This window comes from Ceratotherium simum, chromosome 37, assembly GCF_057802395.1.
Source record: "Ceratotherium simum simum isolate JZ-2026a chromosome 37, ASM5780239v1, whole genome shotgun sequence".
Classification (NCBI taxonomy): domain Eukaryota; kingdom Metazoa; phylum Chordata; class Mammalia; order Perissodactyla; family Rhinocerotidae; genus Ceratotherium; species Ceratotherium simum.
The window spans coordinates 12,803,782-12,827,196 of NC_141936.1; the positions used below are offsets into that span (position 1 = coordinate 12,803,782).

Below are 23,415 nucleotides of genomic sequence, written 5' to 3' on the forward strand. Positions count from 1 at the left end.
TCCATCATTCCACATCCTCATCTGATCTCTGTCTTTTTTTCTTTCCCATTGCCCTTAACACTTTCTAACATAACATAAAATTCATGAATTTATCATGTTTACCCTATGGGGTTCCCTCTGCCTCACCCCACACCCAACTGGAATGTACATTCTACAAGCAAAGATTTCTAACTCTCTTGTTCACTCACGAATCTCAAGCATCTAGAATAGTGTCTGGCACATAGTACATACTCAATAAATAGCTTCTGAACGAATAAATGATTTTTAAACTTTTTTTATTATGGAAAATGCCAAACATACACAAAAGTGGAGAATAGTACAATAAATTCCCAAGAACCAACACCCAGGTCCACAATAACCAACACGTGGCCCATCTCTTGTCATTTGTGACCTCACCCACACCCCTCCCACCACTGGATCATTCAGAACCAAATCCAGGACTCATGTCACCTCATCAGCAAATATGTTTATCTTTCTATGAATGAATAAATTCCTCATCGTCTCTCTCCGATTTAGACTATCCCTATGAGATGTCAGGTAAACTTTTCAAGGTCCAAACTGAGGTCACTTCTTGGTGAGAGGTGTGGAGGAAATCATGAAACCCTCAACCATTAAGAAAATTCCACAGCGTTCTCAGGGAGGGCCTGGCAATTTACAAGGGCACTCTGTTGCACAATGAACAGGGCGCTCCCACTCCAGAGACCCATCTTGGTAATTTATAGGCAGGCTTTCCACAAGTCATAGGAGGGTGACAATAGAAAATCCAGATCAATAGGACAACGACCCAAGACACCTAGGGGAATTTTAATCAATTTTATTAACTGCTAGTAGCCCTTAGAAACCAAGCAGTGTTTATTTTGGGGGAGAGTTTCCATTTCCACCAACAAATAAACAAAAAATTCCATTTTAACCAATGAGAACTTTATACTGCTTTTTTTTTTAACTCTGCTGAATAAACAGTATTTAATAGATGAAGTATTTGCACTAGAAAACTCTCAAAGTGCTAGGAAACTACTCCACCCCACCACCTTAAAAAAAATACGTAGTGATTATAAACATTGGCTCTGTAGCCAGGATGCCCCCATAAAAATCCAGGCTTCTCTATTTACTAGTCTTACCTCCTTCTGCCTCACTTTCTTCATATGCAGAATGGGGATCATAGCTGTACCTCTCTCATACGTTTTTGGGAGAAATAAGTGGGCTTATAGGAAAGGACATATTTATAAGTAGAGCAGATGATCGACTCTGCATTCAATTCATCCCGTTTTGTTATGTTGATTTTGGGGTATCAGTATATTGCTTTAAGCTGTTCCTTCCAGGTACAAAGCTGACAGTGTTTGCCCATAGACCGCGCGTTCCGGTGTCCAGTTTAAAGGTTATAGAAACCTTAATTCGCATATGCAAAACATCGGGGCGGGGCCCACGGGCTCCGCCCCGCCCCCGCCCCGCCCCTATCTCCAGCGCCTGGATTAGGGCGAAGGACAGGCTGCCGGTCCCTGGGCCGTGTTATCCCGGCATGTGAGCGATCTGGCGAGCAGAGAAACCCCCTCCTATAGGTAAGAGGAGCTCTGGGAGGTGAATTATCGAGGAGACGCCCTGGCCGCAGCACCCACCCACGCCTCGGTTTCGGGAGCGCGGGCGGGGCGAGTACCTGCGCTGCGGCGGGCGGGTTGGGACCGGCCCGGATTACATCCAGGAGCCCGAGGTAGGGGGCAGGCCGTGCCTCGTGCTGGCGGCTGCGGTGCTGAGACTCGCCCAAGTAGGTTTGGCAAGGATGGCTCACTTTCAGCCATCTGGAAAAGCAGATTAAATAAAACCACGATTCTGTTAAAGGGCCGGCATCCCCCATGGTTACACTCGCGTTCACAGATTTTACTTGAAAAGAAACAAAATTCCAAATCCCAATGCAGGAATGGCGAAAAGTCCTAGTGAGGAAAAGAAGGGGGACTTTAAAGTTAAGAGACCCGGGGCTCCATTGGGACTACTCTAATTACTACTAAAAGAAAACACAACCATACCTTACAATAATATTGGAAAGGATACCTAATTCATCAAATAACATGTCTAACAATTATTTGTCAAGTCATTGTTGCTACTGTCAATGTGCAAAAGGTTGGAGCTTGCAGAGTGCTTCAAGTTCGAAAAGGGTGAAGGAAATAATGTTTTCTAAAAATACTCACACATGAGTGTTTTGCTTGACAGGTGTCAGAACACATCGGTGTCTCCTAAGGCAAAAGCTGTGTTTTCATTAAAGTACATATTTTAAATAGACCAAAACAAAGCTAACTTCCAAATAGGTTTTTCTTCAAACTGTCTTAGCAGTAGCTGACATGGACAAAAACACTAGTTTCTTTTGGTCATTATTGGTTATGTACCAATAACAGTTTCTGAAGGTTGGGTAATGGGAAATGCAAGTCAAGCATAAATATTCAAAGATGAATTTATTTGGCCTGCTGCCCATTAGCAGTTTAGGTGAAATTATCCAGTGTGTACCTTTCTGAAATTGCTGTCTCTGATCTATGAGTGCCCAGCTGTGTTCATTTGGTTGAATTTTCAATGTGTGCTTGTGTGAGGGCAATGAGAAGGAAGCTGTATTGAGTGCCTTATATGTGCCAAGAACCAGATTGGGCAGTTCCTGGGACAACTTTGGGAGGTGGCTGTGATTATCCACATTTTAAGAATAGGCTTGGAGAGGTTAAGTACGTGCCACAAACAGAGGTGGGGCCCAGAGGAACATGAGCTTCGGATTTCGAAGTCATGGTCTTTCCACTGGACCGCACTTGCCGCCACAAACCCAAACCTGGAGAGAAAAAAAACTAAGACTGGGAAGGTCTGCAGGGAGAGGTCAGGATATTAAAGCTGATTTGGTAATTTAACAACTGTCACCAAATCACTTACCTTCAGAGGAATAAGTTGGAGGTTATTTGGATAGGCTAGAGGCATGGTGAAGGATAAGTATTAAAGGTAACTTTCGGAAAAGGATAAAGTCGTGACTCTCATGCAAATATAAAAATGAACATGTGTTAAAGATTTAGTTAACTCACTAGTGAGGAAACTGGTAAGGCTGTTACAACCAGATCAAAGGAGAATCCAAAGAATGAGTACATTTATAGATCAGGAATATTGAAATAGAAGTAAAACTGGTTTTCCATGGGGGACAGGGGAACAGTTCCCTTTACTGGACAGAACTTACTTGCATGTCTATAGACAAGAATTATTGCACAATGCTATCAGTTGCTACAATTTGCAGAGGTTTTTTTTTATTTTATTTTTTGTTTATTGCAGTAACATTGGTTTATAACATTGTAAAAATTTCAGGTGTACATCATTATACTTCTATTTCTGCATAGATTACATCATGTTCACCACCAAAATACTAATTACAACCCATCACCACACACATGTACCGAATTATCCCTTTCACCCTCCTCGCTCCCCCCTTCCCCTCTGGTAACCACCAATCCAATCTCTGTCTCTATGTGTTTGTTTATTGTTGTTGTTATCTACTACTTAATGAAGGAAATCATATGGTATTTGACCTTCTCCCTCTGACTTATTTCACTTTGCATCATACCCTCAATGTCCATCCATGTTGTCACAAATGGCTGGATTTCATCGTTTCTTATGGCTGAGTAGTATTCCATTGTGTATATATACCACATCTTCTTTATCCATTCGTCCCTTGATGGGCACTTAGGTTGCTTCCAAGTCTTGGCTATTGTGAATAACGCTGCAATGAACACAGGGGTGCATGTACCTTTACAAATTGGTGTTTTCAAGTTCTTTGGATAAATACCCAGCAGTGGAATAGCTGGATCATATGGTAGCTCTATCCTTGATTTTTTGAGGAATCTCCATACTGTTTTCCGTAGTGGCTGCACCAGTTTGCACTCCCACCAGCAGTGTATGAGAGTTCCCTTCTCAAAATGTCTCAAATAATGCATAGTTTTTCCTTGAAGCACAAATTTTTCCCCAGCTCCACCCCAACCCCTGTATTCGACCGGTTACCCAGGTGCATTTCAATGGCTGCACATGATCAGTTGAGTTTCTTTGTAAACTGTCCGCCAGTTTTATGGTTTTGATAGGGATATTTCTCCATCTGCATCTGAGACTGGATTGCTCTAACCATAGACATTCAGAGAATAGGCAGTCTGGAACGGGATGGTTAATTCATCAGCAAATGTGTCAGGCAAGCAAAAAGGAATGATGCCGTATGTTACAAAATGGAATCTGAAGCATGTATTTTAAAGATCACTTGTATCGACTCCTGCAATGGTTTTAACCGAGAGCAGAATTCTGGCCTACATAGTTAATATCTAGGCCTTATTCATACTTTGTAAAGTTCTGTGGAGTCCCTCGTTTCAGCAAAGATTCTTGGGTTTTGGTTTTTTGGGGGAGTGGATACGAAAAGGATTTTGAGTGAGTGACAGGTGATAGGACTACTTTGTGGTTTTCCGCAATTCTAAGTCTCTTAATACAAAATTCTAGAGAAACTCAATTACATTATTTTACTATGAACATTCAGGGAGAAGTGTTTTTGATGTTTATCACCCCAATCATCTGTGTTTCAGAAAGATCTGAATCTGGTTCTCTGTTTTTTTAAAGGGATTCCAAAAGGGGGTGGCTGCAGAGGAGGGTGGGTTCCAGTGTATAAATCAATCAGAGAGGGTTGGGCTTTGGTGTATAAAGCCATTGCTCTTGACTGCTCAGTTCTGAAGGAGGAGGAATCAAGACTTCAATGAGAAGAAGGGGCATTGCGACAGGACTCGCAGTAGCTGGCAGCAGGAAGGAGCAGAAGGTCCATCTGAAGGCAGGAAACTGGACTTGGTTCTAGAAAGAAATAAACTCAGGGCACGGAAGGAACAGGTAACTGATTCTCTTTGTGTTATTTTGAAGAATGTTCTATGTGGCCAGATTTCCAGAATTTCTTGGCCTAAGAAGAAGATTTATGGGCATTGTTTCCATTCTCAATTTTCTAGGACAGACCCAATTTCAAAGCTGCTGTTCTGCTTTCAGATTAAATAGAGGACTTGCCCCATGTGGAATTTGGAAAAGCTTTAGTCGTTTCACCAATAGAAAACAGCCAGGGCTGTGGGGAGTCCTACACAGCAAAATGCTTTGAAGTAGGAGAGGGAGAGGAAGGATGTATTTTTTTAGTTTGAGATATAATTTACATACAATATAATGTATAGATTTTAAGTGTTTATAATTGTATCCACCCATGTAACTATATCCCGTCAAGATATAGAATATTTCATGGCTCCAAAATCTCCCCTCATTCCCCTTTACAGTCGGTTCCCACCCACCCCCACCTCGCAGACGACCCCTGTTCTGATTTCTATCGGCAGTGGAATCATATAGGATGGCCTCTTTGAGTCTGGATTCTTTTTATGAAGCATAATGTTTGAGATTCATTTGTTTTGTTCCATGTATCAGTGGTTCATTTCTTTTTTCCAAGACACCTTTATTGAGATATAGTTTACATATAATAAGTGTACATTGTAAGTGTATAGTCAATGAGTTTTGACAAATGTAAGTTTGTAAGCACTGCCACAATCAAGATATAGAACATTTCATCACCCTAGAATGTTCCTGTGTGCTTTACTGCAGTCAGTCTGTCCCGTCTCCCATCGCACGCAACCACTGATCCAATTTCTATCACTATAGATTAGTTTTGCTCATTTTAGGACTTCATATGTATTAATGGAGTCATACAGTTTTGTGTCCGAATTCTTCGTCACAGCGTAATGTTTTTGATATTCACTCACGTTTTTGTAATAGTTCCTTCCTTTTTATTGCTGATTGAATCAATATTAGTTGCTTAAATATACAATATTGTTTATTCATTCACCATTTAGTGGACATTTCAGTTGCTTCCCATTTTTTCACTATTATGAATACGTGAACTTTCTTGTATAGATTACCAAATGGTTTTCCAAAGAATTTGGTGCCATTTTACATTCCCACAAGTAATGTGTACAAATTTAGTTGCTCTAAATCTTTGCCAGCATTTAGTATGCTAGTCTTTTTGTACTTAGGCATTCTAGTGGTTGTGAAATGTTTTCTGTGGTTTTCTTTTCCAATTTCTTAATGGTATCTCTAGATGAGCAGATACAGTTTTTTGAAAAAATCCAATTCGTCAATTTTTTCCTTTTAAGTTTAGTCCATTTGTCATTTTGATAAAATATTTGCTAATCCCTAGGTCACAAAGATCTGTGTTCTTCTAGATGGTACTCTAACGTACTAGAGTTTATGTCAAATTAGTTTTTGTGTATGGGGTGAGATAGAGATCAGTAAAATGCATTTTAAACAAGATGAAGTCACAGCTGAAATACAATAGCTCACTAGTAATTGGCGAAATCACCCTGCAATCCTGATTTTGCAACAGAGGTGTAGTAATGAAGCAATTCCCTGGAATCTCTTCCCCATGCCTTCTGCCAGCACCAGCCTGCCTTGCCTTAAGCAGACTGCAGCTCTTTGCTTTCTTTGGCTGTTTTACTCCAAGTTGTATTCTCTTCTGTTTTAGTAGTAAGTAGACCAAAAGGCTTAATTAGTTATTATACTCTGATATCAGCTAAAAGCAAATATTTTAGTTTTCAGTAGTCAAACTTTTGGTTTGCTTCTGTGCAATGAGGGGCTTGGCTCTGGCAGTGCTAAAAACCTGAAAGGTGGGCTTTTTTTGGAAAATGTAATAAATACTGACCTTAACTCTATTTTTTTTTTTTTTTTTTTTGGTGAGGAAGATTAGCCCTGAGCTAACATCTGTTGCCAATCCGCCTCTATTTGCTGAGGAAGATTGGCCCTGGGCTAACATCCATGCCCATCTTCTTCTACTTTGTGTGGGACACCGCCACAGCATGGCTTGACAAGTGGTGCATCGGTCCATGCCCGGGATCCGAACCTGTGAACCCCGGGCCGCTGAAGCGGAGGGCACAAACTTAACTGATACGCCACCGGGCCGGACCCCTTAACTCTATATTTAAAAAGGCATTGGGCATTGGGGAGTAAAACTATTTGCAAATGTCATCTCTCTTGCCAAGCTGCCCAAGTCCTTGAGAATTTAGAGGCTGTGAGATTCATGATTATTTTAAATTATCAATCTCGTGCTCTGTTATTTGAGATAGGTGTTTTGACTGCAGTAAATGTTCTGGGGAATAGTGTGAAAATTAGGCCAGCCCACTTCTCTGACATTGGTTGTCTTATCAGGCACCCTTCTGAGATGACTGGAATGTTTAGTTGGGAGGGGTGGACAGGAATTGGGTGGAGACTGGGGATTCTAGATAGTTTCCTTCTAAATTATTGGCATCTTGGTTAATTCTGGAAGTATCTTGTAAACAAGCATGGAAGAAGATTTGATAAAATGGTTCCTTTCCATTGACCCAGTCCCTTATCCTCCAGGCTCTCTGTTGTGGGGAACCTTTGCAAAACCAGGTTTGGGGAAGATCTTTGCTTTGACCAGGTCATCTTGTCCCTTATCTCAGGGAGCCCCACAGCCCTGAAAGCTTTGGCTGTGGGAGCAGAATTCCATCTTCTGGGAGTGGGTGGATGAATCTGATCAACTAAGGTCCTCCATAGCTAAGAAGTCTACCCAAGACTCAAGAGCCAGAAAGCCATCTAGTATATGCCAATTTTTACAGTTCATTTTAATAGTTGCCTATTCTATGCAAGTGGAAATATATATGTAGAAATATTCTAAATACCCAGCCCAACTTGATCATAGTCGAAACACAAGTAAATCTTAAATTTTTTAGTAGATGAAGAAAAATCTGTGCTCACCTTAAAATGAAGTCAGAATAGATATGCTATCAAGGGGATTGATCTTTTGAAGAAGGCTACAGCACCCCACATACCCTGAAGAAAGGGAAGCAGCCATAAAAATATGTGGCCTTCTAGAAATAGACCCCAATTAGAGATTGAGAGAAATTGGAGACTTAGCAGTAGAATACTGAAGGGCCCTTGATGGGACAGCTATGAATTTTAATAAAAAATAATCATTATTCCCCTATCACCAAAAAGAGAAAGGAACACACCATTTCTAAAGTAATTTAAGGTGGGTCACTTCCAATGCAAAGGTGTTGGTGGTCTTTGGGACTCATTCAAGGTCACACGGGCTGGCTGGTAACCCCAACGGTGCACGTGGCAATTTACTCCAAGGGCTCACGTGATATGCTGCACGTGCACAGATGGTGCAGCTGGGTCAGAAGCAGGTGTTCTCTGATCGGCTAGAGGTGGGGAGCAGGGAGACTTCAACCTGCCAGGGGCCTTCAGAGCAGAAGCTAATGCTCAGCCCTTGCTTCCTCCATCTGCTTTTGCTAAGCTAGAACTCTCCCTCTGAAGAGCTCCTCTACCCCCACAGCCCACCAAGGTAAGCTCTATGGTAGATTTAGCTGCTCCAAGTCTCTGCTAGAAGGAGCGGCTGATTCATTCAGCCTTTCTTGTTGCTGCTGGCATCTTCACTGTAGATTTCAAGTCATGATAGCCTAATAGCTGACTTTTTTTGGAGAATGTCCTTTTTCTTTTCTTTCCTTTAACCTACTGCCCACACAATGTTCCTGTACCTTTTTAAAAAGGGTGATGAAGCATATGAGTAATATGTGAGAATTACTGCTACAAGAGCAAAGCACAGAGAATAATGGGGAAAGATAAACATCTTGCTTTCAGAAGTGTCAACTGAGAAAATCAACCCAGTTCATGATCTCAAGTTAGATTCAAAGAAGGGAAGTTTAGAGTACTCTTTAGGAGGAGGATAATATTATGGAGTCAAAATGGAATGATAAATTGAAAAGTGACAAAAGAACACTCAGTCCCAGAATGATGCTTTGTTGGGAAGGCTGTGGTCCTCCCAGACAGGCATGCGAATGAGGGACATGAGTAGATATGAGTCCTATTCTTTCCTCTACAACTTCTAACCCAGTGACTGTGTCCCAGAGTAAGATGTAATGCACAGCATGATCATTTTTGTATATTTATATACTGATAACCCAAACAAAGGTCCAGGAAAAAACAGCCCTAATCTGCAGTGTACTTTGATATTTAATATTTTTTCCTGCAACGTTTGTTTTAAAATCCTATTTGCAACCCACTAAATTCTTTTGACACCCACAATCTGAAAAACACTATTCCAAAATAAACTAGAATTGGAATTTTGAAGATATAACGAGGCATGGAAAGATGATTGAACTTGGAATTAGAAAAACCCGAGTCCAAGTCCAGACTCTGACATTGGTTAAGTGTGAAAACCACACAAATCTTATTGCATGTGGCCCTCAGTTTCCCCATCTATAAAATGAGGACAATACCATCTCCTCCATCTACCTGACAAAATTGTCAAAGAAAAAGTAAAATTATTTTCCAAATGTAAAAATTATAGAACTTGTGTAAGTAATTTGATTATCATTGTCATGGCCACAATGACAGAAAAGAGCAGCATCCCCTCAATGATAAGATAAAAATAAAAGATGGTGATCAGTATTTCCACGCATTATGAGACCATTAGCCACAGGCTTCTCCAGCAGGGGAGAGAACGATTTTGGCGGTACCCAGCTTGTTCGGTGGGAATCCCAGAGCCCACATTGACAGTGCCTTTGGAGGTAGCTGGCAAGAAAATGAGGAGAGGAAAATGTTGAGGTGGTGGGAATGGTACCACAGAGGTAGGAGGCAGCTACCTGTCAGAGTAGAGGGACGATGTGAACTCGAAGCCAACAGACCAGACCTTGAGCTCAGCTGTAACCTTTCTTAGCTGTGTCGCCATGAGCTTTGAGGAGGTTCGGTTCCCATGTCTGAGAAATTGGGGACATTTTGTATATATATAATTATGTAATATTAAATATAATATATAATACAATTATATTTATTTAATATAACAATATTATTTATGTAATAAATATATTTATTGTATTTATACAATTATTTATTATATTATATAAAATATATAATTATATATAAATATATGTATAACATATATATAATTAGGATTGTTCTAAGGATTAGAGACAAATAATTATAAAGAGCAACTAGTCCAGGGGCCGACCCCGTGGCTTAGCGGTTAAGTGCACACACTCCACTACTGGCGGCCCAGGTTCGGATCCCGGGAGTGCACTGACGCACCGCTTGTCAGGCCATGCTGAGGCGGCGTCCCACATACAGCAACTAGAAGGATGTGCAACTATGACATACAACTATCTACTGGGGGCTTCAGGGAGAAAAAGGGGAAAAAAAATGGAGGATTCGCAATAGATGTTAGCACAGGGCCAGTCTTCCTCAGCAAAAAGAGGAGGATTGGCATGAATGTTAGCTCAGGGCTGATCTTCCTCACGAAAAAAAAAAAAGCGACTAGTCCAATGCTTGGTGTAAAGCAGGAACTAAGTGAAAAATAGCTGGTAGGTTGTCATCCTTTTATCTCTGTAAGTTGCAGACTTTTTGTAAGGAAAATAATCACTGCCTTTGGAGGGTGGGTGAAGGGTCGTGCTGGGCTGGCGGATGTCAGATACCTATGTGCTGTGATAACCCAAGGAGCCAGAACCAGGGTATTTTATTCAGTGCTAAACACAGGCATTCCAGGGCCCCTACTGGGTAAGGATTGAGGCTGGATGGGACAGAATGGGTCACAAACAGGGAGTGAGGTGCGCTTGTGAAGGGATTAGTGGTTTGGGCAGGGTGTGAGAGGCATATCCGAAACATCAGAGTCACCTGAGGATTTTTCCACCTGTCCTGGACTCTCCAGGGCCTAGAGGGCCAGAAGAGAGTTTCAGAGTTGCAGGTCTGCGTGTAGCTTTGAAAAAGCTCTCTAGATGATTGCCATCCACCTCCCTCACCACCCTGTTAAGATCCAAGGCTGTGGCATGGAGCCAGCCAGCCCAGTGGATAGATGAGGGACAGTGGTCCTTAGGCCTCCTGCGGCTGAATCACTCAGTGTATAGATGCAGATTCCTGGGCCTTACTGGACCTACTGAATCACACTGTAGGGACGCAGTCCAGGAACCTATATTTTTATCAGGCTCGCAGGTGATTCTGATGTGCGAGTCAAGTTCACACAGTCTTGGCTAACTGGCCAGGGTTGGAAAGGGGTACACAGTGGGGCGAGTGCTGGACAATGAGACCCTGAGTTGGGGGAAGGTGAAGGAAAAGAGTCAGACGTTAGCAGCTGGAGTCTCAGAAGTCTCCCAGCAGGGAGCAGGCAGTGACAGTGGCTGTGGCCCTGAAGGCTGAAGAATAGCCAACAGGTGAGACATGGTCTCTAAAAGGATGTGGGAGCCTCTGCTGCCTTTAAACCAGGAACCTCCAGCTGCTCTGCCCAGTCCTTCTGGGGTCAAGGACTCCTGCTAATGTTTGGTTAGATGCCTTCTCTCATTTCCTCTGGCAAAGCTAGCTTTGGAGCATGTGTTTGTTTCCGTGGGGAGGGAACTGGAAAAAGAAGTGAGGGCAGGAAGCCCAGCAGCCTGGGGTGCAGGGATGAGCTCCCCAAATGTTTCTCAGTTGTTTTCAGCTAAGGTCAGATGCCCTCCCTCATTTTCTCCTCCTTAAGCCAGAATCACTGTTGAGTCCTCCTATATGTGAAGAGAGCAAAGGGAAGAGAAATAACGTGTTCAAGCCATAACTCCATGCCCAACATGGCGCCAAGTCTTTTCCAGGTATCAAGGCCCTCCATGCTCACAAAAAGCCCACACATGCGGTTGGCATTGTTATCCCATTTTACAGATAAGCAACTGAACCACAGGGCACTTGGGGAGTTGAGGGCCTCCCTGGTCTTTACCTGATGCAGCTAGGAAGTGCACTCAGGAAACCCAGACAGTGCTTTATTAGTTCTCAGTGAGGAGGTCTGATGTTCATCCCCTTCCTTCTACAAGACTTACTGTGTGTCGGGCACTCTTCTAGGCACAGGAATAGAGCAGTGATCCTAACAGACAAAACACCCTGCCCTCCTGCTTACACTCGAGTTGGGCGTATACTGTCTATTTCTCCTCGACCTTCCCAACTAAATCCAGTTGGGCAGCAGTATTAGAACAGTTAAGAGATGAAGAAGTCAGTAATCCAGGGGACTCTTAGCAGCCATGGACCGCGGGCATAGTCCTAGGTCTCTGAGATGCATGGAGAACATGATGACTTGGAGTTGACAAGCAATCCGTGGTGAGCATAGACAGAGAGAATGTTCTAGATGTAGAGTCAGCAGATGCTACCCCATTAAGACCACCCTTTGAAAGATGTCCAACCCTCAGTAATTGCCCACTCAGGCTAGCCTTTTCTACAAGAACGTTGCTCACAAGGAAAGAAAGCCACAGCAAACTCCAGCAGTGCTCAGGAAGAAGATGAATGCTTGCATACTGGGCTGAGGGAGGAGGTGGGGGACAAACCCAACGTGCCCTCGGCAAAGTTTTCACATTGTCAGCATTGCTCACAGTTGCTGCAATCCAGTTCCAAATTCGGATTTCCATTGTCTCTGCACTGGTTCGTCAAGGGTTTTGTTGACATAAACGGAAAAAGTGTTCACCTTATTTAACTTAAGAGAGGAACTATGCAGCAGTCTGGGGCCACCTTGTGAAAGGGTAGAGTGGGTGGCAGACCAAGGTGTGACCCAGTAGGCTCTCCCATCCTCCCTGGCCCCTAGCAAAGTTCCCCACCCCCGCTGCATACCTGGAATTCCACCCTGGTGACTTGCTCTTCTGAGTGAACATCATCTTCCCTCTCTCTGGCCCACTTTCAGACTGTAATTACCCCTGGCAGCTCTATGTATTGTATTAAGTCATAATCTTTAGAATGAATGTGTTGGTAAAAACACTTTCTTCCCTCATGGGGAGAGGTTGACATTAGGTTAATACCAACAGCCCAGGAAGAAAGGCCACCAGACTGAGGCAGAGTGGAGCAGGTTAAGGACTCTGATGGGAGTCAGGGAGACCTGGATTCGAATCTTGACCATGTGGTTTGAAGCCAGTTGTTGGACATGTTGGATCTTCCATATACTCACCTGGGAATTTGGGAAAGTAGTATATATTTTGAGTTATTATGAGAATTTAATGAGATAATATGCAGAAAAGCATCATACTCACAGCAGGTTAGTTTCTTTCCTATAAATTGTCTCAGAGAATTTAACCACATCCAAGACCACTAAAAACATATATGCTTTACAAAGTTAATCTAGATCCAAAATGTGAAGGAATGAGAGTGAATTTTCCTGATGCACATTGTAATCCACATGAAAACACAAGATGGCTTCAAATATACCCACCATAAAATAAAGGGTTTTTTTGGTTAGGTTTGGTTTTTTCTGTGCAGTGGCAAATGAGATCCTCCATTGGACTTGCGGTCTGAAGTTTGAATTTCAAGCGATTTCATTTGTGGGTTAGGAAAAACGTATGAGCTATTAATTAGCTACCTGCCCCATTGAGTGGTGTGAAACTGCAGGTTTAGTGAAGAAATGGGCCCAGTCTTAAAGAAAAGTGGAATCACAGTCTAGAAGGATGGCTTCTGTTCTCAACATAGAGTTAGCACCAGTATGGAAAAGGGGAGAAATATGGAAAAGATGGCAAGTCAGATCTTTATCCAGTTTAATTTTTTTAACTGAAGAATTATAAATTCTCAGATTGGAGATGGCTAACAAAAATATCCTGGATGTCTATGATGTATTAAGCACAATACTAAACAAGGGATAGTCCGATGGAGAGATATGTAAATACACACGTGCCAGTCAGTGTGTTAAAGAATTCAGAGTCACAGTGCAAATATAGTGGGCAGATAATAGAAGGTTTTATCAATTCAATCTATGATCTCTTGGGTTTGACCTCCTAGAAGTAACTTACCTACCACATGTACACCAATAATTCCCTAGCCAATGTTTTATACTTATTTTCAAACATTCATTGGCCCACTGTTTACCATTTATTAGTAGCTACTCATTACCATGTTTTTTGATGGAGAACACTAGAGAAGTGTGACTCCACTCCCGGCAATAATGAATAAGAAGTTCCTTAACAAAGGAGAGTTTGATCACCCAAGACATATTTGAGAGCAGTTATTCATCACTCACCTCTCCATTTCGGCTGCAGATGGATGAAACTTTATCCTTTCATAAAACATTTAGAAATAATCAGTTTTTCATTACATCCAAGGACAAGAATAAACGTCAGTTAATTTTGGCTCTATTTCCGTTTGATCAGCCATGGGTTGTTTCCGAACTCCACCGAGCCATTCCTGGATTTATCCCACCGTGGTCCTCTGCTTATTTGGATTTTTCTCCATGATGAGACCCTCAGAACCCTTCCTTATCCCTTATTTATCCGGACCAGATAAAAACCTGACCAGCGCAGAGGTAAGTTAATATACATATGCATCTTGATGTGGTTTAATTTTACAGGACTTGATCAAGGACATGGAGTCAGGGTTTCGTTCAACTTGAAATAAGATTAACACTCTGACTTCAATCAATCCCATTTTCCTGGTATTTGTTATTTGATAGAACTGTTCAAACTACTCTTTCCTCCTCACACTTGCAAAAATGGGAAACCAAAACACACTACATGTGAAATAAATATTTTAACTTTTATAGAGTTCTACCATTAGTCTTACTACATGGGAACCTTTCAGGTCTCCACTGATTCTATTATACTAATCCTAAAATAAAATCACTTCCAGGCACAGGATTGAGTCCTAATAAATTTTCAGGCTGCTGAGGTATAAGCAGGATCTGATAAAGAATTGTAGCATTCTTTAGAACACTTACTCAGTTTTGAAAAACTATATACCAGCAGGTGAGACGTTAGCAGCTTTATCTCTCGGCTTTATCTTCCCCAGAAGGCCAAATTCTCTTACTTAGAAGATCTACTGCTTTTTTAGACCAAGTGCAACAAGAAAATGCACTGACCCAGCTGGAGAATTACCCTGGGCTGGTTTTATAATCTCCAGCCAGAGCTATGAAAACACTACAGGGGGAGGCTTTACCTGGAAGGCTAATTGATGCTGGTTTATTTGGTGATGAGGTGGTAAGGACAGAAAAGCACGCTTGTTGTGCTGTAACATCACTTAGCGAAACTCTGTTTCAAAGTTTCCCAGATGGAAGCATGTCATGATTAAGACAAAGGACACATATAGGTCCAGAATCAGCCAATGGACCTACTGGGATCTGCTTCTGCCAACGCTATGGACTGCTTAATGTCCCCATCCTCAAAAGTGCAGCTCAGTAGCTCTAGCCCTTCAAATCACTAACTTCCCCTCGTCGTTGACCTTTGGACCCGCTGAGGCTGCTGGAGAAAGCAGAGGGGCACAGACCCATCATGCCCCAAAGACCAACAACTTCTTCAGTCCTTTCTTTTTATGAAGGGACATTGAAGTCTCATGCATTTCTGACTAAATCCATTGGATGACCCATATTAAACTGAGGCCAGAATTGAATAAGCAATATTGAATAAGATTGAGAGCCCAGCAGATGTGGCCAGGAAGGAAATTAAATGCATTACTTGTTCCCACTCCATAATTCTGCGAGGTAATTTACTCTTTGCTATCTTCATGTATGTGTTCATCCAGACTTTGGAAGTGCTGATATTTTTGACATAGTGATGGATCAAATAACGATAAATGTTTCTGGATTTGTCTAATGTTATTCTTTGAACAAGAAGGGAATGGTATTTTTTAAGAGCCTTAAAAACCTGGAAGTGTCTGTTGAATAATTTTTAACTAATTGACTCAAATGTACACAATATCTAAACTTAATATAGTTCAGATTGCGCATTAAGCCAATATAATCTACTGGGATGCACTTAAGTATATAAATTGGTTTTGTTGGGGGCAAGGGGCCTCTCTTCACCTAATAGTTTCCTTGAAAATCAGTTTTCTATTGTGCTTTTCCATAATATGAAGAATATTCTACCCAATTGGATGCAGAATTCGATATTGGGAAACCCACACATACCTTAGTAATGTACGTATCAGAGAAAGGTAACCTTCTCACTTCCTGGTGCTTCGTGGTCACACGATCCATTTTTCAACTTTGCAGATCACAAATGAGATTTTTCCTGTGTGGACATACTCTTATCTGGTGCTGCTGCTCCCCGTGTTTATCCTTACCGATTATGTCCTCTACAAGCCGGTCATCATCTTACAAGGGATTAGCTTCATCATTACCTGGCTGCTGCTCTTGTTTGGCCAAGGAGTGAAGACCATGCAGGTTGTGGAGTTCTTCTATGGGATGGTCACCGCCACCGAGGTGGCCTACTATGCCTACATTTACAGCGTGGTCAGCCCAGAGCACTATCAGAAAGTGAGCGGTTACTGCAGGAGCATCACGCTGGTGGCCTACACGGCGGCCTCAGTGCTGGCCCAGCTCTTGGTATCTCTGGCCAGTCTATCCTACTTTTACCTCAACGTCATATCCTTGGTGTCTGTCTCCATAGCCTTCCTTTTCTCACTTTTTCTACCAATGCCCCAGAAAAGCATGTTTTTTCACGCAAAACCCAGCAAAGAAGTAGAGAAGCCATCATACACGAATGCAGCATTAGATGAACCTCATGAGGGTGAAGCAGCAGGCTGCGGAGAGGAGAAACCCACTTCAGTAATACCTACCATGTCGAGGAACCTGGATGATGGCTGGTTGAGCAGCCCAAGGCCCAAAAATGTAGCTTTGAGAGTTTTTGTGCAGTGGTTCCAAGATTTGAAAGAGTGCTACTCCTCAAAGCGTCTTTTTTACTGGTCCCTGTGGTGGGCTTTTTCCACAGCAGGTTTTAACCAGATTTTGAACTATGTTCAACTCCTTTGGGATTACAAGGCACCATCCCAGAGTTCTTCTGTCTATAATGGGGCAGTAGAAGCTATCGCAACCTTTGGAGGTAAGTAAACATTGATTTATCTTCCTTGAAGGGCTACCCCCATCAAGATTGTTTCTCCAGTTGCTAAAGTTCTCCACGGTGGAAAATTGGTTATGTTCAGAAGACATATTAATGTTTTTCTGGAATGGAAGGCACTGGGGAAAAAAAAAAACAGGACGATGACACTTCTATTTAATGTATTATAGTTACAACAGGTAACTCAAGAGCTCAGCCAAATTCCTAAGATTCCATTTCATCATGAGAAAAAGTGTTAATAATCTCCCCTGTTCTTCCAGAATTGTTTTTAATATCAAAAGGAAAATACACATCTTGTATATCAGTAAAGAGTTTTTGTTATTTTAGAAAATGAACTATTAAGGCTTCCAGATTATCCCTGGAAGAGTTTTTGTTAATAAAGGATTAGCTGGCGCCCACCGTTAGCAATTCTAGGCTGTACACCAAAAATTTTCACAAGTGGCTTTCTTATGAGATTTAAATGAGGGAAGATATGTGACAGTCAGGATTCTAATATGAGAGGGAAATCTACCTTTGAAGTTTACTCTACAATAAATATTTATATCCTGGTAAGTGGAAACTTAAATTCAACTGAGACTTTGAAGATATTTTCTAGGAAGTTGGAAATTTCCACACCCTCATTTACAAAAATTTCAGAAAACTCATGTGGTATCCGTTTTATTATTGTCTTCCTTTTGGGAGGCTTCATTTTAACTCCTAAAAACCAAGACTGTGCTGGAATTGGTTCATTGAAATTATTTCTCCTACATTCCAAATTCTGGGGGAAAAAATAGTTTTATTTCCTTTGTCGTAATGGTTCTTTCCTAGATCACATGCGGAAAAGTTAATTAATCAAATGTCAGTAATTTGAAACATAAATGTCTTTCATTTTGTTAAAGAGAACTATAATTAGTAACCCTAATTACTGGCAATTATTCAATCTCTTAAACTCTATAAATCAATATAAGTCTGTTCATCAAAAGTCTCAAGTAAATTAGGCCAGATCTTGAAGACATTAAGATGGAGACTAGAGATAAGGTTAAGATTAAGAAAGATTAATAATGAAGACTAAAACTTACCACCTAATGCAATACATTTGTTACCCATCATTGACGTTACCCATCAAAAGAACATATGATAAAAAAAACATTAAAGAAAGGCAAATTTGGACAAGCCAGGTGTACTCCCAGAGCAATTGTTTCTTCCTTTTCTATCTCTGCCCTTAACATGTTGTATTAAGTGATTGAGTTTATGTATCATTTCTCCCCGCTCTGCTGTGGTTAGGAACCTTTGTGGCCTCTCTCCATTGTACAGTGCTTGGCATGTATTTGATGCTATTTGAAAGTGTGAGGACTAAATGATTGAAAGAATAGGAAGTAAAAGGAGAAGCCAAAGGAAAACCTGGTTGAGAAATGATAAATCCACATTTAAGTGGATCACACTATTTTCACAAATTGTGAAAGCAATATATTCATCTTTTAGAATTTCTTCAGTTTCTAAGAGAGCATGTTGATACTTCCCATGCACCAAGTCAATATGTTTCATCTTCCTTAATGTTTCTTTTTCAGGGGCTGTGGCTGCATTTGCAGTGGGTTATGTGAAAGTCAACTGGGACCTTCTGGGAGAGTTGGCTCTGGCCATCTTCTCAGTTGTCAATGCAGGCTCTCTCTTTCTCATGCATTACACAACCAACATCTGGGCATGCTATGCTGGCTATTTGATATTCAAGTCCAGCTATATGCTTCTTATAACCATAGCAGTGTAGGTATTACCAACCATTTCTTTCTACTCCTAAAACTAAACTATATTTTCTTTTCTGTTTTCCTATAGTGTCTTTGAGTACTTCAGAAAGATTTTAATCAATTGCAATATTAAATGTTGACTACTTCATACTAAATTAGACAAAATTAAGCCATCTTTTCACTTAACTCTTTGCCCTCTGAATTTTACTAAGATTAGTCATCAAGGAAAGAAAGTTCTGTAGGTTCATAAATCAAAAGTAATGGTATGTTGTCAGGTTGTGATTTTTTATTTCAAGCAATCTGCCATAACAAAGGGTGGTTCAATCTGGTTTTGAGTGATTAGGTTTAGATTTCATCCTTAATTTCATTTAATTGCTTGAGTAATTCTGGGCATATGCTTTTGTGTGAAACAAAATATTCTCAGCAAGTTATAAAAAGTAGGATACTGAAAAATATAGATGCGAAGGTTACAAGAAACTGGAAATCCCAGAGACCATTTTCTAAAAGCAGTTAAAACAGGGGCTGGCCTGGTGGCATAGTGGTTAAGTTCACGTGCTCCACTTCAGTGGCCTGGGATTCACGAATTTGGATCCGGGGCCCGGACCAATGCACCGCTTATCAAGCTGTGCTGTGGTGGCGTCCCATATAAAGTACAGGAAGATGGGCACAGATGTTAGCCCAGGGCCAGTCTTCCTCAGCAAAAAAAAAAAGAGGATTGGCAACAGATGTTAGCTCAGGTCTAATCTTCCTCCCCAAAAAAAGAAAAAACAGTTAAAACATTTGGTTCCAAATATAAGTGCATAGAAAGCTGACTATAGGAAATGGCTTTGATATTAACCAAAAGAGGTAAGAAACATTTAAATTTCAAATCACGTGAAAGAAGTAGAGACAAAATTTTGACAAGTTTTGTTTTTTAATATGTGAAAAATGTTTGATAAGCAGTTGACAAAACACAGAACTATAAGTACCCTGGGCAAAGACCATGAAACAAAGGAGAGAAAACTTTTGACAAGTTTAATTTTTTTCCATGGAAATGTGTCAGTTTAATGAATGAAACTCATGTGTCTTGAGTTTCTTTTTTAATGTTAGGATTTTGTTAAGGTAGGATGACATGATTTCTTTTCATTTTAACATTATTCAGAACCCAAAGCCTTTTACCTCAATTACAAAGAACAACTCTAAATAACATAGAATTGCCAGTTATTCATAAATGTTTTGTGATAAGATTTCAAACTGTATAATTATTAAAAATAAATTAATTACAAATTCACTCAACTGTACAACCAGCCATAGTCTAGATCTTCCAAAGAATAATTCACCTACCAAATTTTGAAACTGTCAATGCAGATAATTGACAGTAAAATGAATAACTGCAAAAAATTCCTCAGATTGGGTATTTCTTGCATTTTCATAAAAATTCCCTGCAAAATCGTATCTAAAGTCAGATAGCATCTAATATTCTTAAGATATGAGAATTTAGAGCATTTAGGTTTAATTTCTAGAAGCATTAAATTGCGTAGGGGGAATTTTGCCATATTTCCTTTAACTATCTTTTAATTCAACCTTTAACTATATTTTTTAACTTGCTTTCTTTGCTCTTCCTAAAGGAGATTTAGACAAAAGGTGCTATTAACAAGACACTGCTTTCTCTTTCATTTCTGTCTTTTAAAGATAAGAATCCCATGTATGTTCTTGTTCAAAAACTTATTCGATGTTTAACGGTAGATTTCAGATCGCGGTTAATCTGAGCGTGGAACGCTATGCTCTGGTGTTTGGCATCAACACCTTCATCGCCCTGGTGATTCAGACCATTATAACTGTGATCGTAGTGGATCAGAGAGGGCTCAACCTGCCAATCAGCATTCAGGTAAGCTATGGTACTTCCGTTTTCCTCTCATGTAGTTGGTGGGACTATAGTAGGTAATCTCAAAGGTTTTTTCAACCTTACCACTGCCAACATTCAAATTTCTTGAATTCTATAGCTATGCAAGTTTTAAAATAAGCAATTCCTTAATTATTATAACACGCCAAGTATTTTTTGAGTAATAATCACAATAGGTCAGCATTTACCTTTGGCTCCTAAAATGTCATTGGGTAACACTGGTCGTTGTGTCCCCCATATGTCTCCTCTTCCTCCCACCATCCAGTTCCAAGGTTTACAGAGAGTCAACTGCAGAACTCAGTTCCCTCTTCCCTACTCCACTTAAAATTAGTCTAGTTTCACATTTTACATATGGATCTGAAAAAAGGGGAGATAAGACAAGTAGGAAGTAACCTCAATGTCTAAAATTAATTCTTGGAGACATTACATATAGCATTGCACCATCCTCAAATCATAGACACATAGATCAGTGAGATTCGGTGTTTTTTTTCGCTATTAGTGACGTTAGCTAGGATCTGAACCCAAGCAACCCTGGCTTCAGAGCCCACACTTTTAGGTACTGCATTGCTTACATCTTCATACCTGGTTCTTCTAAGATGGGAGAAGAAAGTATTGTGCAAATCTAAATCACCCATATTAAGATCCTGGGTCTCAGTTACCCCATAATCCAAGCAAATCAACAGCATCACTATGTGTTACCAATGCCATACACAGACAGATTTTATGTGTGTCTAATTAATTGTATTTATTTTTCTCCAGTTTTTAGTTTATGGGAGTTATTTTGCGGTCATTGCTGGAATTTTCCTAATGAGAAGCATATACATTATCTATGCGGCCAAATGCCAAAAGAAGATGCAGAGCTCTGCTACAAGTCAGAATCCATATGTACCACACCCAGAGGAACCAGGGGATGTCATCATGGGAACAAAGCTCTAATCTTATGTCAACCGTTACAGCCTCTGAGTGAGGGCTCTGCTGGTCACAAAGCCACTAAGTGCCATAAATTGACATGCCTCACAAGTGTGGTTTCCAATGATCCTTTTCAAAACCAAAACAAAATGTCAGCTTTATACCAGATATCTATGTGCCCAGCTGAACTGGATGCAGTCAACAGGGCCCATCGTCTCGATGAAACAACCTATGTTGGGGACCCCAGTGAACAACAATGACTGGAAAATTCTGGTTCTGATCACTTGCAAAGACATGCAAATGGCATGAAAAGAAAACATGAGAAAGCTCCAGCCATCCTAGAGTTGATGTTTCCCGTTTGTGAGCAGAAACACTAACTGGACTGACCCTATTGCTTGGCTTAGACATTTGTTTTATCTTACCAAAACAGGCAACGCATTGGGCATGTTTGTCATGTGTGCCATTTTTCTTCTTTTTCCATTAAGTATATTTCTGTATCACTTATGGTTCTCTGAGAGAATTACAAGCTTTGGTCCCATTTCTAAGGACTCCTCTTCAATCCTGATAACATAGCATCAACTATTATTTGATAATATTGCCATTTAATTGTTTCATGATTATTTTTTATTTTGTGCTCAGCTGAGCTGTGTTGTTGAAACTCTACCTCAGGGATAGCTTCAGACACTCCTGTGTGTCCACAGAATGACATTCATGTCAATTCCCAGTGGCCCTACGAGAGTTAATGAGCTTTCTCTCTACCATGACCCCAGGGAGGTGTTTTAATGCTGTGTCAGTGTGGTGTCTGTCTAAAACAGAAAAACTGAAACAGAAATTTCCAGGGGTTTCTAGAAGTATTTGTAAATAAGAAAACACTGATGGGGGCACCCCTAATTTTTAAATGGCAGAGATTGCTAAATAAAATAATGTGTGCAAAAATATTAAAGAGCCTTTCTAATTTTTTGATGAATTGTGCTGAAAATTGTCTGCACTTTGAAACTTCAATAGAGGGTGCATTGAGCAGTCTGCCACTGGGAGTAAAGAATGCTATTCAAGACTTGTATTTAAAATATATTTTTCTCCAAATCCCAAAATTCAATCACTGGACTGAAAATAAAATTCAGCCCAAAAGCCAACACACTCACTTAGCGGAGAAAACTAATAACATTCCTACACACATCAAAAACAAGGAAAGGAGGACCAGTATTATCCTTCTTACTTAACTTGCTGTACTGAAGGCATTAACCAACACAATTAGACAAGCAAAAAAAATTAGAAGTCAGAAATTGGAAAGGAGGAGGCAAAATTATCACTATTCCTGAGGCTGGAAGCCTATACCCAAGAGACTCAACGAAAAACCAAGTTAGTGGTATAGGAAGTAAATATATCAAACCAACAGCTTTCATATTACAGCTATTTAGAAGATACATAGGTGTAAAATACCCCGTTTCTAGTAGCACAAAAATAATATGATTTCTAAGATTACATTTAATTACTTAATAATAAATGTGTAAGACATATATGAATACACCTGAAAACACTTTTAAAGATGGGAGCTATTTTAAGTGCAAAAATTAGATTAAATTATTTGCAGAAAATAAAATCCTACTCTAAACTTTTGATTTCAGTAACATAGGAGTGCGGCCGGCCTTGTGGCTTGGTGGTTAAGTGCGCGCGCTGCAATGCTGGCGGCCCGGGTTCGGATCCCGGGTGCGCATCGAGGCACCACTTCTCCGTCCATCCTGAGGCCGAGTCCCACATACAGCAACTAGAAGGGTGTGCAGCTATGACATGCAACTATCTACTGGGGCTTTGGGGGGAAAAATAAAATAAATAAAATCTTTAAAAAAAAAAAATAAATAACATAGGAGTGTGAAAAAACAGTCCTATGGGACAGAATAGAAAGTTCTGAATTAGTCCCTATTTCAGAGGGGATTTAGGACTATGATAAAGATAGCATCTCATACAAGACGAAAAAAAATGGAATATTTAATAAGATTGGAACAATTTTTTTCCAAAGGAAAAATTAAGTTGGACTCAAGAGTGCTAGAATAACTCCATCAATATGTAATGTGTATGT

At 40.5% G+C, this 23,415-nt stretch overlaps 1 protein-coding gene across 2 annotated transcripts; it reads left to right on the plus strand.

Annotated features, from left to right (window-relative positions):
- Positions 1-1,458: 1,458 nt before the first annotated feature.
- Positions 1,459-23,175, plus strand: SLC19A3 (solute carrier family 19 member 3). 2 transcript variants are annotated; one of them, XM_004427650.3, is made up of 7 exons: positions 1,478-1,556; positions 4,711-4,866; positions 14,151-14,302; positions 15,983-16,811; positions 18,374-18,566; positions 20,273-20,414; positions 21,189-23,175. In XM_004427650.3, the coding sequence occupies exons 3-7, from the start codon at positions 14,153-14,155 to the stop codon at positions 21,363-21,365; spliced, it is 1,491 nt and encodes a 496-aa protein (XP_004427707.1). In that variant the 5' UTR covers positions 1,478-1,556; positions 4,711-4,866; positions 14,151-14,152; the 3' UTR covers positions 21,366-23,175. The 2 variants fall into 2 exon arrangements, with proteins under 2 accessions (XP_014640847.1, XP_004427707.1); XM_014785361.2 differs by lacking the exon at positions 4,711-4,866 and having other exon boundaries at positions 1,459-1,556.
- Positions 23,176-23,415: the final 240 nt, after the last annotated feature.

Excerpts from the sequence above, each read along its gene's own strand:
- SLC19A3 (XM_014785361.2), top strand. The coding sequence starts at position 14,153 with ATGGGTTGTTTCCGAACTCCACCGAGCCATTCCTGGATTTATCCCACC. Across the intron at positions 18,567-20,272 it reads CTTCTTATAACCATAGCAGT|ATTTCAGATCGCGGTTAATC; the intron begins GTAGGTATTACC and ends GTTTAACGGTAG. Across the intron at positions 20,415-21,188 it reads ACCTGCCAATCAGCATTCAG|TTTTTAGTTTATGGGAGTTA; the intron begins GTAAGCTATGGT and ends ATTTTTCTCCAG.